Consider the following 16,652-nt stretch of genomic DNA (forward strand, 5'->3'; position numbering starts at 1 on the left):
AAGTGGCTTGTGACAGAAAATAGTGTCATTGTTCAGATGAAGTCAGTTCAGTATTGATTCAGTTTCGTTTAATAACTGTGTAAAGATCATCACATGTGAAATGAGTTCAATTCCTCTATTGAAGCAGCTCTGCAGAAAAGGAGTTCAGTTCTCATCTGATTAGCCAACTTATTAAAAGGACTTATATTATTAAATGTATTTATTTAATAATAATAGTTTTTCAAAGTACATATAAAATTTAGTTTCGTAATCAAATATATTTGATTTACTTGAATCTCTTATAATGTAATGCATAATTTACAGTACGAGAGATACAATTTTGATGTAATAGGCTTAATAGTTAATTTGTTCCATCAAACAGTTTCCATTCTTCAAAATATCTTCTTTTGTGTTCAGCAGAAAAAAGAAACTCATACAGGTTTGGAACGTGAGGGTGTAAAAAAATAATAATAATAAATAGGTGAACTGTCCCTTTAAATCACGCATAATGTTAAAATGAGGAATTTTAATGTAATGCATGATTTAAATATCTTATATCACGATTTCAATCATGCATAATGTAAAAATCCCTAATTTAAACATTATGCATGGCTTAAATCACAATACATTCACAATTTCAAAGATTACATTTGTCGTTTGGTTTTTATTTACTAAAGGCAATTTTTACCCACTTGACTTGAATATAATATTTTGTATATTTTGGACTCTGGGCACAACAAAGGTATGAGACCGACAGCACAAAGTGTTACCATTATCATTTCAAAGAAACTTCTTCCTCAGAATAGAGATGAATCTTGATTATATTCAAAGTGTCCATTCATACAGGATTCAATTCAGTTTTATTTAACATTTTTGGACAATGCACAAACGTCAGACTGACAACTTTGTCTTATTCAGCGTTTCTTGACACGATGCCATGTCAAGTTAATTTTATTTTACCATTCTAGACTATTTTTATTATCCTCATTGCAAGGAGTCCTGTATGAATGTCTGTGTGTCGTTACGTTTGTGCTGAAGAAGAATCAAACACATTCAACATGAGAGAAACACACTGAAGAGAAGCGAACAAACACATCACAACCCCGAGTACAGTCAGTGTTCAGAGGGACATTACACTGTATGTCCAGCTCAGGGTGTTGACTATGATATTACTGTAAAACATCATAAAAAAAAAAAACAAGAAATCATAAATTGTGTGACACTGCGGGAAATTCAAATCCACTATTAGACAAAACAGACTTTTACAATCATATTATATAGTATTATTACTTTAAAAATGGCTTTTTATATTTATTTATTTTTAGTTTTCACTTTTTAAAAAAGTTTTCATTTATTTTTGGTTTAGTTTTAGTCATTTAGGTAGGCTACTTCAACCTATTTTATTTAAGTTAGTTGCCAATGTATTTTTTTTTTCCGGGAAAATAAGAGCGTGAGGGAGTGGAGGCGGGGCTCATTTGCATATTCATAGAGCCACGCATACTAAATTAGGCGAGGGTGTCGAGTTACATGTATTCTTTCACTTACATTATATATATAAAAATCATTATACAGTAAAATATTTAAAGTTTTTGTAGAATGTTTTAAAGATACTACTATACAAAATGTATTATAATAAAAATCTTGAAAAAAGCATTTGCCATGTTTTTAAAATATTTGTATTTACTTATAATTTTTTTTTATTATAACTTAATTATATTATGTTTATTTAAGTAAAACATAAACTTTAGGTGTTAATATGTAAATTTTAGGTGCTAGTATGTACATTTTGGGAGTTAATATGTATATTTTATGTGCTAATATGTACATTTTTGGTGTTAATATGTAAATTTTAGGTGCTAATATGTACATTTTGGGAGTTAATATGTATATTTTATGTGCTAATATGTACATTATAGGCACTAATATGTACCATTAAACGTAATAATTTATATAATTATATTTTTTTTATTATAACTATTAATTATATTAGGTTTATTTAAGTTTTAGTAATTTAAGTGCTTATACGTTCTAATTGTCATTTAAGATTCAGTTTTTGATTAAATATTTGCATTTTATTTAATTTCAGATTTATTTCGATTACCAAAAATGATTTTGAATAGTTTTTTTTAACAATAACAACACTGGTTTGAAGATGACCTAGAACTAATAAGATCATTAAATAACTCGTCCTTTGTTAAGAAAAATCTAATCTTCCAAACATCCGAACCCTCGTCCTGTCGCATCTTTAACTCTTCAAGTGAAATACGGCCCATGTTTTACCTCTCTACTCCTGCAGGTTTGGCTAAAGGAGAGGCTTTGGACACGATACCAACACACCAGAGCGAGAGACACGGGCCCCGGGGCCACAACGCCAGCCTCTGACAGACTGACTGGACTAGGGCCGTCTAACACAGCAGAGGACAGACACAGAAGAGAAGAAGAGAAACACACAGTCAGACACACACACACACACACACACACTGGGGTTGAACAGGGACACGGAGAGAGAGTGAGTCTGAACCAGGAGGAAGACCAGCGCTCGTCTGATGAAGAACACGGCACACAAAAACACTGAAAAAAGAGTTTAGAGGGAAAATATGTGAAAATCCTTTGAACAAGATCCACTGACTTGAGAGGCAACACTCCGTGAGATCAGCTTTTAAGATTATATAGGCTAAGTTTGTACACAAACGCACAATATATATATATATATATGAAGAGTTCAGATGCAAAAGCCTCTAAATGCCATTTGAAATTTTCTTCTTTAATGATGATTTTTATCAAACTTGTATATTTAAGTTCAGTAATTTCACTTAAATAACAATTAATAGGTAATTACCATTGCCATTTAAGTGAAATCACTGAACTTAAATATACAAGTTTGATAAAAATCATCATTAAATAAGAAAATTTCAAATGGCATTTAGAGGCTTTTGCATCTGAACTCTTCATATCTTCTGCATAATATCAAATGAATCAGATAATGCTTTCAACTACCGATCAAACTCTCTGCTTCAATTACGTTTAATGCTTAACTCCAGATATTAAAGGGATAATTCACTTTGAAATAAATTTTGGTATGTTTTATCTTACCTCAAGGGCATCCAAGATGTTGGTGTCTTTGTTTCGGCAGTAGTTTCAATTTTGATAATTTTAGGTCAAACCGTTCTTGTCTGTCAGTCATATAATGGAGGTCTATGGTCACCACCTCAAAGAGCATGCACAGAGAAGTCCAAATTAAACATGATTTAATGACTCTTAAATGTAAGTACACATTGATGGCCTAAGACAAGAAACAAGCAGTTTGTGTGAGAAAACGAACAGTATTTATATAGTTTTTGACTTCTCTGTGCATGCTCTTTGAGGTGGTGACCATAGACCTCCATTATATGACTGACAGACAAGAACGGTTTGACCTAAAAATATCAAAATTGAAAATACTACATCTTGGATGCCCTTGAGGTAAGATAAAACATACCAAAAATGTATTTTCAAAGTGAACTATCCCTTTAATTCGTGGAAATGGAAACGGTGCATGAGGGACCAATTATAAGTGTCGCCTTGAAAACAGTCTCAGATGAAGTTCCCAGGAGAGAGAGAGAGAGAGGTTAAACACAAACACAGAGACACGACGGAAGAAAAGCACAGGACACAGAGACCGGATCAGGATCGCGACGGCTTGGCTCCGGTACCTCTAACGCAACGCTAAAGTCCACCATGGACACGCTGGTGCCGCGGTGCCAGCACACATGAACCGTGGTGTTCCCGCGGTGAGGCGCCTGCCGCTCGAGAGACGTGCGAGACGCGCTCAGGTCATCCTCTGACTCCTGGTCAGCGCTAGACTCCTCAGGGGATTCTGGGAAATGTGGGAAGAACAGCCATTGCACAAGAAAAAAAAAACAAGAAAAAGTGTTTTTTGAACCATGGTAAAATAATAATATGGTGTGTAATAAAACATCAAATAATTATAAATAAAAAACATTATAAATAAACTAAATTAATAATTAAATAAATAATAAATAAACTCAATTTCATAAATATATACATATAAAAAAAAGAATAAAACCATGCATTTTTGTGTGACCACAGTACTGTCACAGTAGTGCTTACACATTTTGTTTTACTTTTATAAGACCATTATACATTTTTGTAAGCTTGTTTATATTTTGTATTAAAAATAATAATAATTATTGCTATATCTAATCAAATAAACAATAAAACATATGATATATACATAAATAATAAATAAACTACATTAAAAAAATATATAACAAATTAAAAAAAAAAATGCTTAAAAACATGCTTTTTTAACTTTTTATTCTTTTGGAAGTATCGTACTATCAAAGTAGTCCTTGCAAATTACCATTATACATTTATTTACTTTTATATATATATAAATGATAATTTGTAATATTTATTATTGATATAATTATTATTATTATTATAACTAAAGAATGCAAGAATATATGAATTTTACTGACAATTACAACACTGGATATAAAGCATGTGGAACTGTCCTTTTCATGAGGGTTTCACAATGACAGAGTGAACAAAAACTCAATATATTCGATATATATAAACTCAATATATTTCAGTCAGGTGTGAGTTCATGCAGCTGCTCACAGGAGAGAACCGTGAACACACACACACACACACACACACACACACATCACAATGACATCAAGGTCCAGAAGACAGGAACAATGCCAACAAAGAAAAGCAGAAGAGATTTAGTTGAATAAACAGAAGAAAAAGTGTGTGTGTGTGTGTTTGTCAGATTGACGTGAAGGACTGGAAACCTGTGAAACATGATCCCGTGCAAAAACTGATCTGTTAATACAGTGTACAATGAACACACTCATAATGCAGAAACACATCACAGCAAGAGTCAGTTAAACACACCGCTCAGCTGAAGCATGTCATGAACTCTTCTGCAAACATTAGTGTGTCGGACTGAAGAGTGTGTGTGACTCACTGCCGTCAGTGAAGCTGCAGGACAGGATCTCAGCCGAGGCTCCGTTGCATTTGTCCGACAGTTCGATGGCCATCTTGATGTCCTCCACCCACTTGTCCATCTCAGACTCTGAGCTGAGGACGAGACACACACACGGTCACACACACAGCGGGTCACTGCGTTCAGCATACTGTAGTGCTTGCTAGGCGGTATGTGTTCTGGGTGGTTGCTATTGTGTTGCTAGGTAGTTGCTAGGGTATTCTGCTGGTTGCTAGGGTGTTGCTAGGCGTTTTGCTAGGGTGTTCTGGGTGGTTGCTATGGTGTTGCTAGGTAGTTGCTAGGGTATTCTGCTGGTTGCTAGGGTGTTGCTAGGCTGTTCTGGGTGGTTGCTATGGTGTTGCTAGGTGGTTGCTATGGTATTCTTCTGGTTGCTAGGGTGTTGCTCGGCGGTTGCTAGGGTGTTCTGGGTGGTTGCTAGGGTATTGCTAGGTGGTTGCTAGGGTAAACTCATTCTGGATGTTTTACCTGGCGGCGACGACGACAGACTGCCGTTGTCCGAACAGAGTGAATGAATGCGGGACACCCCACTCGTCCTCACTCTCACGGATCTACACCCACACACACACATCATGGTTAGTAACATGTGCCCGAAGAACATGAAGGCATCTTGTCATTGAGGATATTTATGACGTCTGTTAATTATTCTTCCATTAAACAAATCATCAAGACATCTGAATGCTGTGTGTTTTTGGATAATTACATTTACATACAATACGGAGGTTACTGAGACGCGCTGGCGCTGCAGAACAACAGTGTGTGTGGATGTGTAATTAGTGATAGGGAACACTGCTGTTCACTCGTTATCACACCCACCGTCATGCCATACAGAGGAAGCTGGCCGTGAACTTTGAACTGATTGGATGCCGTCATCCCTCGACTCGTGTACATCAAAACATCATTGAACTGCAAACCATTTCAAGAACATTAGACTGCGTTATTTTAGCTCTCGTAAAACCGTCGATTAAGACCATTCACTTCAGTGGGAGTCTAAGGCACATGAATATCATTAAATATTGCAGAATATCACTGTATTATTACTATAGTGGAGGACATGGTAATATCATGGAGGAATAAAATCAACACTAATAACAAATAAATATAGCATAAACATTTAGTATAATACATATTATATAGTATATCCTTATAATACACATTATTTATTATGCCTATAATACATAATATCATAACAACAAATAATTATTAATATTGAATATATGAAAATATATAATTAAATAATAATTAAAATAACATTAGTAGTGTTACTATTATCATTAATTATACAATATACAAATAAATAATAATATTCTTGTTATAATATAAATAATAATATTCTTGTTGTTTTGTTATTATTATATACATTTATAATAATATTAATAATAGTGTAATTTGTATTATTATTATTATAAATACAATTATTAAATTAATTAAAAATATAAAAATAAATTATTAAAAATAAAACAAATAATAAAACACAAAAAATACACAAATTATAGAATAAAACAAAAAATAAATGATTAAATAAAACAAACAGCATTTAAAAAGTAAAATGTTAATAAAAAAATAAATTAAAATATCAAAACAAAAAAATGTATAAAACATTTGCACAATTCACTAAACATATTTAGTCAATATATTTTAAGAATAAAATACCAGCACAGTTCTTTTATTAAGAGATGCAACAAACTCTGAATAAGTTATAATCGAACTAAGCATCTAATAGACGTTTAGTGAGCGACTCTTACCAGGAAGAACATCCTCTGCTGAAGACCTTTTCCAGAGAGTTTGCTGAGACAGCCGAGCCGGATAAACTCCTGCCAGAACAGACACGAGAGGTCAACGAGAGGTCAACGAGAGCGAGGATACACACCTTCACATCAGCAACACACTCATGCCAGCAGCGAGCGTTATTTTTATGTGATTATTGAGGTTGAATTCATATCAAAATATGACAAACATCCCTTACTACTTCTGAATAGGATGCAAACTTCATAAATTGTATGAAAATTGTGCAAATAATGGTTCATATCAGATATCACTCAATTATTGTAATGTATTCTGGCTGTGCCCTAGTGGAAGCGTTCGGTACTGCGCCCAAACACACACTCTCACTGAAAGCTCATTTTTTGATACATCAACCTAAAATTTGAAACACAACTTGTTGTTTTGGCTTTGATTTTCTTACAGTTTTAGAGTCCACCAGGTTTTGAAAATAAATATATTATATCAAATATCAAATAATTACATTTTTTTACATTTTACACTTTCATAAACTCAAACTTCAATAACTATTTTTTAATTTATTTTACTTCTACAAAAATCTGCCAAATGTCTTCTTTAAAACAAGACGTACATCTATATTGCAAAGCATTCTTGAATTACAACCATATTAGTTCATATTGTGCATGTTCATGTTTATTCAAACAGGGGGCGTGACACTTGAGAGGTTAAATACTTTTAAATCATCTCTAAAAACCCATTTCTTTTCCTTGGCTTACAATTCACAGTGAGCTTCTGCCTATAATGTGTGTTTCTTCATTTTCTGTTGTTCAGCACTTGTTGTTTTTAAATGGGCTATATAAATAAAGCTTTAAACTTGATTTGAAGAACTGACCCGTCCAGGAACGGCGAGACTGTCGACGCCAACGAGGTCCTTCTTCAGCTCCAGAAGTTTCTGGAAGTTCTCCATCTTAATGAGCGTGCCGTGAAGCTGCACAACCATCTCAGAAATATCAGCGAGCGCAGCTGGAACACACAAGAGTCACACACACACACGGTCAGAAGGACGTCTCGGACACCTGACGGCAGGGCTCGTGCGGGACAAGTGGATATTTTAAAGGGACAGCGAGTCAAAGATTCAATGACCCATTCATAATCAAATGCCTCATTCTGGAATGAATGAGTCGTTTGATCGAATCGTCTGAATGAATGAGTCGTTTGATCAAATCGTTTGAAAGATTGAGTCGTTTGATTGAATCGTCCGAATGAATGAGTCGTTTGATCGAATCGTCTGAATGAATGAGTCGTATGATTGAATCGTTTGAATGATTGAGTCGTTTGACCGAGTCGTTTGAATGAATGAGTCGTTTGATCGAATCGTTTGAAAGATTGAGTTGTTTGATCAAATTGTTTGAATGAATGAGTAGTTTGATCGAGTCGTTTGAATGAATGAGTCGTTTGATCAATCATTTGAATGAATGACTCATTGACTTGCTCATTAAGACGGTCGCCTGCCACCACCTACTGGCGGTTTAGAGTTATGTTTAAAAGCATCATTCATTCCAACATTTCTCATTTGCATATTCAAAAATATTTCAAACAATGTACAATCTTAAAATACCATAATTTATTAGTGTGTCTTTTATCCTAATTAAATGTATTGATCAAATTTGGGTATCTGAAATGAAAGATGAAGCAAACATTTTATAAGATTAGGGAGGATAATGAAAATATCCAGATTTAAATGTATATATATATAAATAAATGAACACTGATGAGAATATTGAATATATATATATATATATATATATATAAATTAAGACAACTGTTTTTTTTTACTCTAACAAATGAATGACAGATGTACATGTCTGAAGCCCGTGAGAGGAATGACAGCGTCGCGTCACACACCTCGCGAGTCTCTGAAGTCGTCGTGCGTCGGTGGATAGTGTTTGCAGAGGCGCTCCAGGATCTGCTTGTAGTGCATGAGACGGTGAAGCGGGCGAAGGAAGAAGATGTTGAGCGGCAGGTAACAGACTTTCTGAAGCTCGAAGTCTCGACACAAACTCTCCAGCTTCCGGGACGAGCGGCTCGTTCTCTCCAGCTCCAGCAACGCCTCTGAATGCTTCTGGAGATGAGCCGTCAGCAGCTGAGGACACACACACACACATCTGTGATCATGCTCAGAACACTGCACTACCATATTAACTAAAACTTTTAGGTCCACCTGTAGTCAATCATTTTATACCTATAAATTATATATACATACAGTATATATAACCACATAAGCACTATATACTGTATATATACACTCAACAAAATGACATATTTAAACATTTTTCCCTTGGAAAAATAAATAAATAAATAAATAATTTTGTGTCTTTAAATAGCGTAAATGTAACCCGACACCCTTGCCTCATTCAGTATATGCAGATCTATGAATATGCAAATGAGCCCCACCTCCACTCACTCACTCAGCTCAGAGTTCCACTCGTAGACGATCACACGTTGATCTGATTGGTTACAAGGTATTAACTAAAACTATTCAAAACATTTCTGTTACTAAAATAACTAAAAACACAAAAAATAACTAAAATAAACCTGAAATTTAATCAAATCCAATTGATTGACAGTTGAAGTTGAAGCACTAAAATTATCAACTGTAAATAAATAAAAACGATCACTGAAGTAAAAAAAATAAATAAACCTAAATAGCAATATTTAAAAAAAATATATAAATAATTTAAATTCATTTAAGCAAACTTTAAGCGAAAAGCGAACGAAATGACAAAATTACAAAAACAAATTTTAAATTAACCTGAAAACTAAAAATTTAAATGATCAAATTATTAATAAAACCAAAATAGCACTGTTTCAAAATCACCATCATACCATAGACAAAAATACACTACTGAATGATGATATTTCAAGAATAGCAATATTAAAGTATTCTTTGTAAATACCATGGTATCTGAACAGTAATCATACAGTCCTATGGTACAGTATATTGCAACGTATCTGATATATATATATATATATATATATATATATATATGAAGAGTTCAGATGCAAAAGCCTCTAAATGCCATTTGAAATTTTCATCTTTAATGATGATTTTTATCAAACTTGTATATTTAAGTTCAGTCATTTCACTTAAATAACAATTAATAGGTAATTATCATTGCCATTTAAGTGAAATTACTGAACTTAAATATACAAGTTTGATAAAAATCATCATTAAAGAAGAAAATTTCAAATGGCATTTAGAGGCTTTTGCATCTGAACTCTTCATATACTGTATGTATATATAATTTATATGTACAGTACATATACACACAGATATATAAATGATGTGTATTATATTGTGTCGTGTTTGTGGTTTATGACGTTCTCAAACATTTATATATATCGCACAATGAAAGCACTGAGGCATATGAACAGATTTCATAGAGAAACTGAAGAGGGAAAAGCAAGATGCCCATCATGAATATCTCACTGACAGTTTCAGAAAGATGAAGATGTTCTGACCTTCAAACCCTGGATGTTCTTCAGCATGACGTCTCCGACGCGCTGGTAATCTCCTTTAATGTGAGCGTTCGATCTGCCTTCCCTGTGAACAACAACACAAGCGTTTATGACTGAAGCAAATGTACAGCAACAAACATGCTAAAAGGCTACAGATATTTTACTACAACACTAATAGCAAACCACTGTCATCAAAGCAGACACAAATGAACTTCAATGCAGGTCTGAATGAGATTTAAAAGCTTTGTTGGAGTGAATAATGACTTCAGAAAACCTGGAATATAGTCTTATTGGCATATTGATTATAATATTAAGGATTTTTGCCCTTGCTTGTGCTTGACAGCCCCAGTCTCTACTTACTTTTACCGAATAAGCGTTTTGAACATTCTGCTAAAAATCAACATTTGTGTTTGATAGAGGAAAGAAGGTTTCAACAACATAATTCTGAGTTTTAATTTTCTATTTTTAATCCCTGTAGTCAATAATTGATCCCTCAAAACTCATCTTTGATCACCAAAATTGCATATTTAAATTTTTTTTTTTGTTCCATAATGGCTTAAAATATTTTGAATGTAACTCGACACCCTTGCCTCATTTAGTATACGCGGTTCTATAAATATGCAAATTAGCCCCGCCTCCACTCACTCCCTCAGCTCAGAGATAAATAAAAACTATAACTGAAATAAATAAAAAAATAATTAAACCTAAAAAACAATATATAAATAAATAAAATTACAGTTTTAGCGAACTTCTGGCGAAAAGCGAACTAAATGACGAAATTACAAAACAAACTTTAACTTAACCTGAAAATTAAAAAAATATATATAAAATTATTAATAAAACTAAAATAGCACTGTTTCAAATTACCATCATACCATCGCCAAAAATACACTACTGAATGATGATATTTCAACAATACCAATATTAAAGTATTCTTTGTAAATACCTTGGTTTCTGAACAGTATTCATACAGTCCTATGATACAGTATATCGTAATATTTGCGATACACACACACACACACACAATCCCTGTAGTCAATAATTGATCCCTCAAAACTCATCTTTGATCACCAAAACTGCATATTTAAATGTTTTTTTTTTTTATAATGCCTTAAAATATTTTGAATGTAACTCGACACCCTTCCCTCATTTAGTATACCGGGTTCTATGAATATGCAAATGAGCCCCACCTCCACTCACTTCCTCAGCTCAGAGATCCACTGGTTGGCGATCACACGTTGATCTGATTGGTTACAACTAACCACCAGCGATTGCAAAGCGTGTTTTTGGTTCACTGCAGTTTTAAGGAGGAAATACTCAATGCTGTTGACTTGGTTTGTCTTAAGGCATATTAAAAACACCACATAGACACATAAACAAGCTGGATTTTCCCCACAGGGTCTTGAAGCGTAGTGCTCATGTCCTCCAGTAGATGTCTCTGTTGCACATGGTTCCTCAACTCATACTGAACGTCATCTATCACTCTGTTAACCCTCACCGAGAGCCACCCAACACAAAAATGGATACCGGTCCAAACCCACTCAACACAAGAGCTGTTTCTGTCAGAACACATCACGCTGTCGGGTCAGAGGTCACATGCTCTGATGATATGATGACCTCAGAGCATTTCTAGGGATGAGATGACAACTGTGTCTGAATATAGAAACGGATATTAATAGAATATAGAAATATAACATATCTGAATGAATGTGAATATGTTCATTATAACATATCCAAATAACAGAAATGCTTCTATCATTTTTATTGTTGTTTATTTATATGCGGGCAATTGTGACAAGAATTTCCCCTTGGGGATTAATAAAGTATTACTGAACTGATATAGACATACACAAAATATAAATCATATACTGATAAATCTAATATGCTGATGTTGATCAATGTTGGAAACTGTGACACTTTTTTTCAGGATTCTTTGATGGAAAAAAAGTTATAAAAGAATAGCATTTATATCAAATATAAATGTTCTGTAGCAATATAAAAGTTTGGGATCTTTTTTTTTTTTTTTAAGAAATCAATACTTTTATTCTGCAAGGATGTGTTCAATTGATTAAATTGATAGTAAAGGTTTATTAAGTAAATACATTTGATTACAGAATTAAATAATATTTTAAAAGTGTATTAAAATAGAAAACCATTACTTTAAACTATAATAATATTTCACAAAATTACCGTTTACTGTATTTTTGATCAAATAAATGCAGTTTTGGTAGAGATTTCTGTCAAAAACATAAAAAAAAAATAATAATGTTTCCAAATTTTTGAACAGCTATGCTTTCCAATACTTATAATTTTAGTTTTTAATTCAATATTAAATGTGAATGATTTATATTTTCCAAAAAAAAAAAAAACACAATAGTAATTTGTATGTAATTTGTAAAAATGCACAATAGTAATTTGACTAATATAAAAAAAACATAAATATTGATTATTTAGTTTCCAAATAATATTGATTTCTCTTTTCCAAGCTGATAAAAGCTGGTGACTAGTTAAACTAGTTATAGAGCCTGTTAATATTATGACTAAAGGAAAATGTCTTTAGTTATCATTAAAATAAAGTCACAACACAACAGTCTTCACTTTCTGTGGTTAGGGAGACCACCAGACATGTATTAATGCAATAGTGTATTAAACTAATGTGACAGATTGAGGTGTGTGTCTGTTATGGTTGACTCACATTGTAAACATTTCTGACACCAACACACACACACACACACACACACACACACACACACACACACACACACACACACACACACACACACACTTTTATCTGACATACGCACCACTGAGCCAGTCGCTGCTCCACTTCTTTCAGGAAGGTCTCGTGGAATTTGTACACCGGTTCGAAATTGGCAAATATGAGATTTCTCAAGGAATCCGGCATGGCTTCGTCCTTCCCAATGGACTTCTGAAACGACTGAAATCACAAAAAAAGAAAGAGAAACATAAGAACAGCAAATATCAGCGATGCTTTCTTGCACCAAAAAACGTTATACGATAATTTCTGCAGCGGCCCCTTTAAGACTTTTATATGCAAATAAGCTCTGCTAATGTTCATCAGGGCAAGTCACTAAACAGCAGAGCTGCACGATTCATGATTCTCCTTTCAGACAACTATACAAATTAACATGTCATTTACTGGAGGTTCAGACAAAATGTTCATTGCTGCAGTCTATTTAAAAAAAAAACACTCTGAATGATCAATTTAAATAACAAAAAAATCAGTTTGAGTGAATGATTCAATGACTCACTCATAAAGACTTCACAGGATGAATCAATGTTTTTTGAACGATTTTTTTTTTTAATGAATGATTCAAAGGAGTAGTTCACTTAAAAAAAACTTTTGCTGATAATTGACTCACCCCCATGTCATCCAAGATATCCACGTCTTTCTTTCTTCAGTCGAAAAGAAATTAAGGTTTTTGATGAAAACATTCCAGGATTTTTCTCCATATAATGGACTTCAATGGGGACCAAACGGTTCAAGGTCCAAATGAGAGTTTCAGTGCAGCTTCAAAGGGCTTTAAACGACACTAGACGACGAATAAGGGTCTTATCTAGTGAAACGAATATTTTTTTCGATTGAATGAACCAAATGACTTGAAAAAAGATTCGTTCAGGAGAGTCACGAACTCTCATCACAGAACAGACCAAGACGACAATTTGATCTTATAAAACTTAAACTTTGCTATTAATTTTTAAAATGGCCGATCGTTTGGCTAGATAAGACCCTTATTCATCATCTGGTGTCGTTTAAAGCCCTTTGAACAGTTTGTACTTTGCACTGAAACTGTCTTTTGGACCTTGAACCGTTTGGACCCCATTGAAGTCCATTATATGGAGAAAAATGCTGGAATGTTTTCATCGAAAAACCTTAATTTCTTTTCGACTGAAGAAAGAAAGACATGGACATCTTGGATGACACGTGCGTGAGTAAATTATCAGCAAAAGTTTTTTTTTTAAAAAAGTGAACTACTCCTTTAATAGTCACATGTCGCCACCTACTGGTGTAATGATGTAATTGATGCAATCTTTATTAGAAACGTAAAGTTAGGAATCAGATTGCATGGGTGTTTGAATCAAGATCGCCATCTTTAAACAATTAATCACTAAAATGACTGCTAAATAGACATGTCTAGTTCATAAATTTTCGTTCAAATGACCCTTCACGATAATACCCTTTCAAGACATTGTAGACATTTTCCATCATCATATAAAACATGAAATCACACACTATAAAACCATTTGCCTTCTTCATTCATACAGATCCAAACATGAACAGACGAGCAGCCGTGGGCATTTCCCCAGACAAAGTGTGATGACTATCTCTGACGTGATGACGGAAGAATCCCTGAATAAAGAGCCTTTGTCTCCGCGTCCTCATGATCTGGATCCATCAGGACTAAATGTGTTGTGATTCTACAGGCAACCACCAATCACCATGCTGAACGTCTCCCATCCGAGAAGGTGTTCAAACTGTTGAACAGATGCAGCTGTAATAACCTGAGCTTGTGGGAGTCTGGATCCAAAGCCTCAGATCCACAAGCCAAGAGGAAATATTTATGAGACGTGTAAACGTCTCTCCGCTACCATCAAAGAGACGCGATACACCCCCGACATACAGACAGGAGAACAATGACTAACTCCTCATCTCAACCTTTCATTTGTAAATGGATAAAGACACAAAGTACGCTTAAACGTCCTGATTTCATTAATTTTGCTTTATTTAGCTACGGAGCCTCTAAAGGGACCTTTGCAAAAATAAAAAATATACAGACTTTTGCATGCTCACGAGAATTTCTGTTTACTTTTTGAATAGTTTCTCAAGCAAAAAGTTTCTTATGAGCATTTGCGTGCTCAAAAACTAGAAATCCCCTGAGCCAACACCTCAAACCTCTTTCCACTACGTAACAATCTAACAACTATCAGAAAACAAAGCTTAACAAATACTGGGAATGTTAGCAGCAAATATTTTTCAGATGCACATGAAACTGGGCTAAGAGAAAGTGCGTCACAGCAGCAATTAGACATATCCATTAGACTTTGAGAGTGTGTTTACAATCTTACCACTGTGATGACCTCCAGATCCTTCAGATATGTTCTCTCTGTGGTCAGGAGCTCTTTGGCGATGAAGTACGCTTTATCGGTCGGGAACCTCTGTGAGCAGGAGAGAGACAGAGAGAGAAATTACATTAACATAAAAATGATAAGAGATATTTCCATTAGTGCTGTTGATGGTACTAATTAATAGCACCTAATAATATATTTCAATATATTTTTATGTTGGAATTAGGGCTGTGCAGAGATTAATCGTGATTAATCGCATTCAAAATTAAAGTTTTTGTTACATAATATAATTATTTTCCTTATATAAATGCACACAGATGCATGCATATACTTGAATTTACTAAATACTGCATATACAGTATATTTTATATAAATTAGAGCTGGTCAATGATTAATCGTGATTAATCACATCAAAATGTTTGTGTTTACATAATATATTGTGTATAATTATTTTGTATATAAAAATTCAAAAATGTGCATGTATATATTTAATAAAAATGTGTTATTAATATATAAAATATTACTATTTATATTTAGTATAAATTATGTATAAATATATATACAATATATTCATGTAAAAATATTTCTTAAATATATACATGCGTGTGTATTTATATATGCAAAATAATTATACACACTACACACATATAACTTGTAAACACAAACTTTTATTTTGGATGCGATTAATCGCGATTAATTTAAATATACATATTTTATATATAAATAACACATTTTTCTTAAATATATACGTGTGTGTATTTATATATATATAAAATAATTATACACCATACACACACACACATATATTATGTAAACACAAACTTTTATTTTGGACGTGATTAATCACGATTAATCGTTGCACAGCCCTTAATTGCAATACTTTCACACTGAATCTCCAAAATAATGTAAATACTGTATATGTATATATATAATATACTGTGGCGCAGTCAGAAAAAAAAAGAACCAGAATGTTGCGCAAGAAAAACCAAGTAGCAAATCACTACACAAGATCTACGACAAAACCACATTTTATCCTGACTTAATTGCGTGAATTGCGTTAATTGCGTTAATTGCGTGAATTGCGTGAACACACACACACACACACACGTCCAGTAAAACTCTCACTGTTCACTGAGCCGCTCACTCCGCCGCTACATAATCTGCCCTAAATAGACAGGAATTTAGGTTGAGTTTATCTAGGTCTCCTATTCTGAGACGTCCACAGAGACACTGGACCACTTCTGATGAGAAAACACTTTTAAAGCAGTGTTTCCACCTCTCATTGTAACCTTAATTAGTCTAAAGCACCTTCAATTGCAGCAGAGTGACATAT

General features: G+C 33.6%; 1 protein-coding gene across 6 annotated transcripts in view; it reads right to left on the reverse strand.

Moving 5' to 3' along the window:
* Positions 1-16,652, reverse strand: part of farp1 (FERM, ARH/RhoGEF and pleckstrin domain protein 1) — an 80,598-nt gene that overhangs the window by 3,105 nt on the left and 60,841 nt on the right. For all 6 annotated transcript variants that reach the window (XM_039648331.2, XM_089132558.1, XM_039648332.2 and 3 more), the window contains 10 exons: positions 15,320-15,409; positions 13,036-13,169; positions 10,235-10,316; positions 8,618-8,855; positions 7,605-7,735; positions 6,736-6,804; positions 5,807-5,896; positions 5,459-5,541; positions 4,955-5,067; positions 3,672-3,835 (listed from right to left, as the gene is read on the reverse strand). In XM_039648331.2, coding sequence (XP_039504265.2) covers positions 3,672-3,835; positions 4,955-5,067; positions 5,459-5,541; positions 5,807-5,896; positions 6,736-6,804; positions 7,605-7,735; positions 8,618-8,855; positions 10,235-10,316; positions 13,036-13,169; positions 15,320-15,409 — 1,194 coding nt within the window. The remainder of the gene's footprint in view (positions 1-3,671; positions 3,836-4,954; positions 5,068-5,458; positions 5,542-5,806; positions 5,897-6,735; positions 6,805-7,604; positions 7,736-8,617; positions 8,856-10,234; positions 10,317-13,035; positions 13,170-15,319; positions 15,410-16,652) is intronic.

This window comes from Pimephales promelas, chromosome 6 (genome assembly GCF_988280905.1).
Source record: "Pimephales promelas chromosome 6, fPimPro1.hap1.1, whole genome shotgun sequence".
Classification (NCBI taxonomy): Eukaryota; Metazoa; Chordata; class Actinopteri; order Cypriniformes; family Leuciscidae; genus Pimephales; species Pimephales promelas.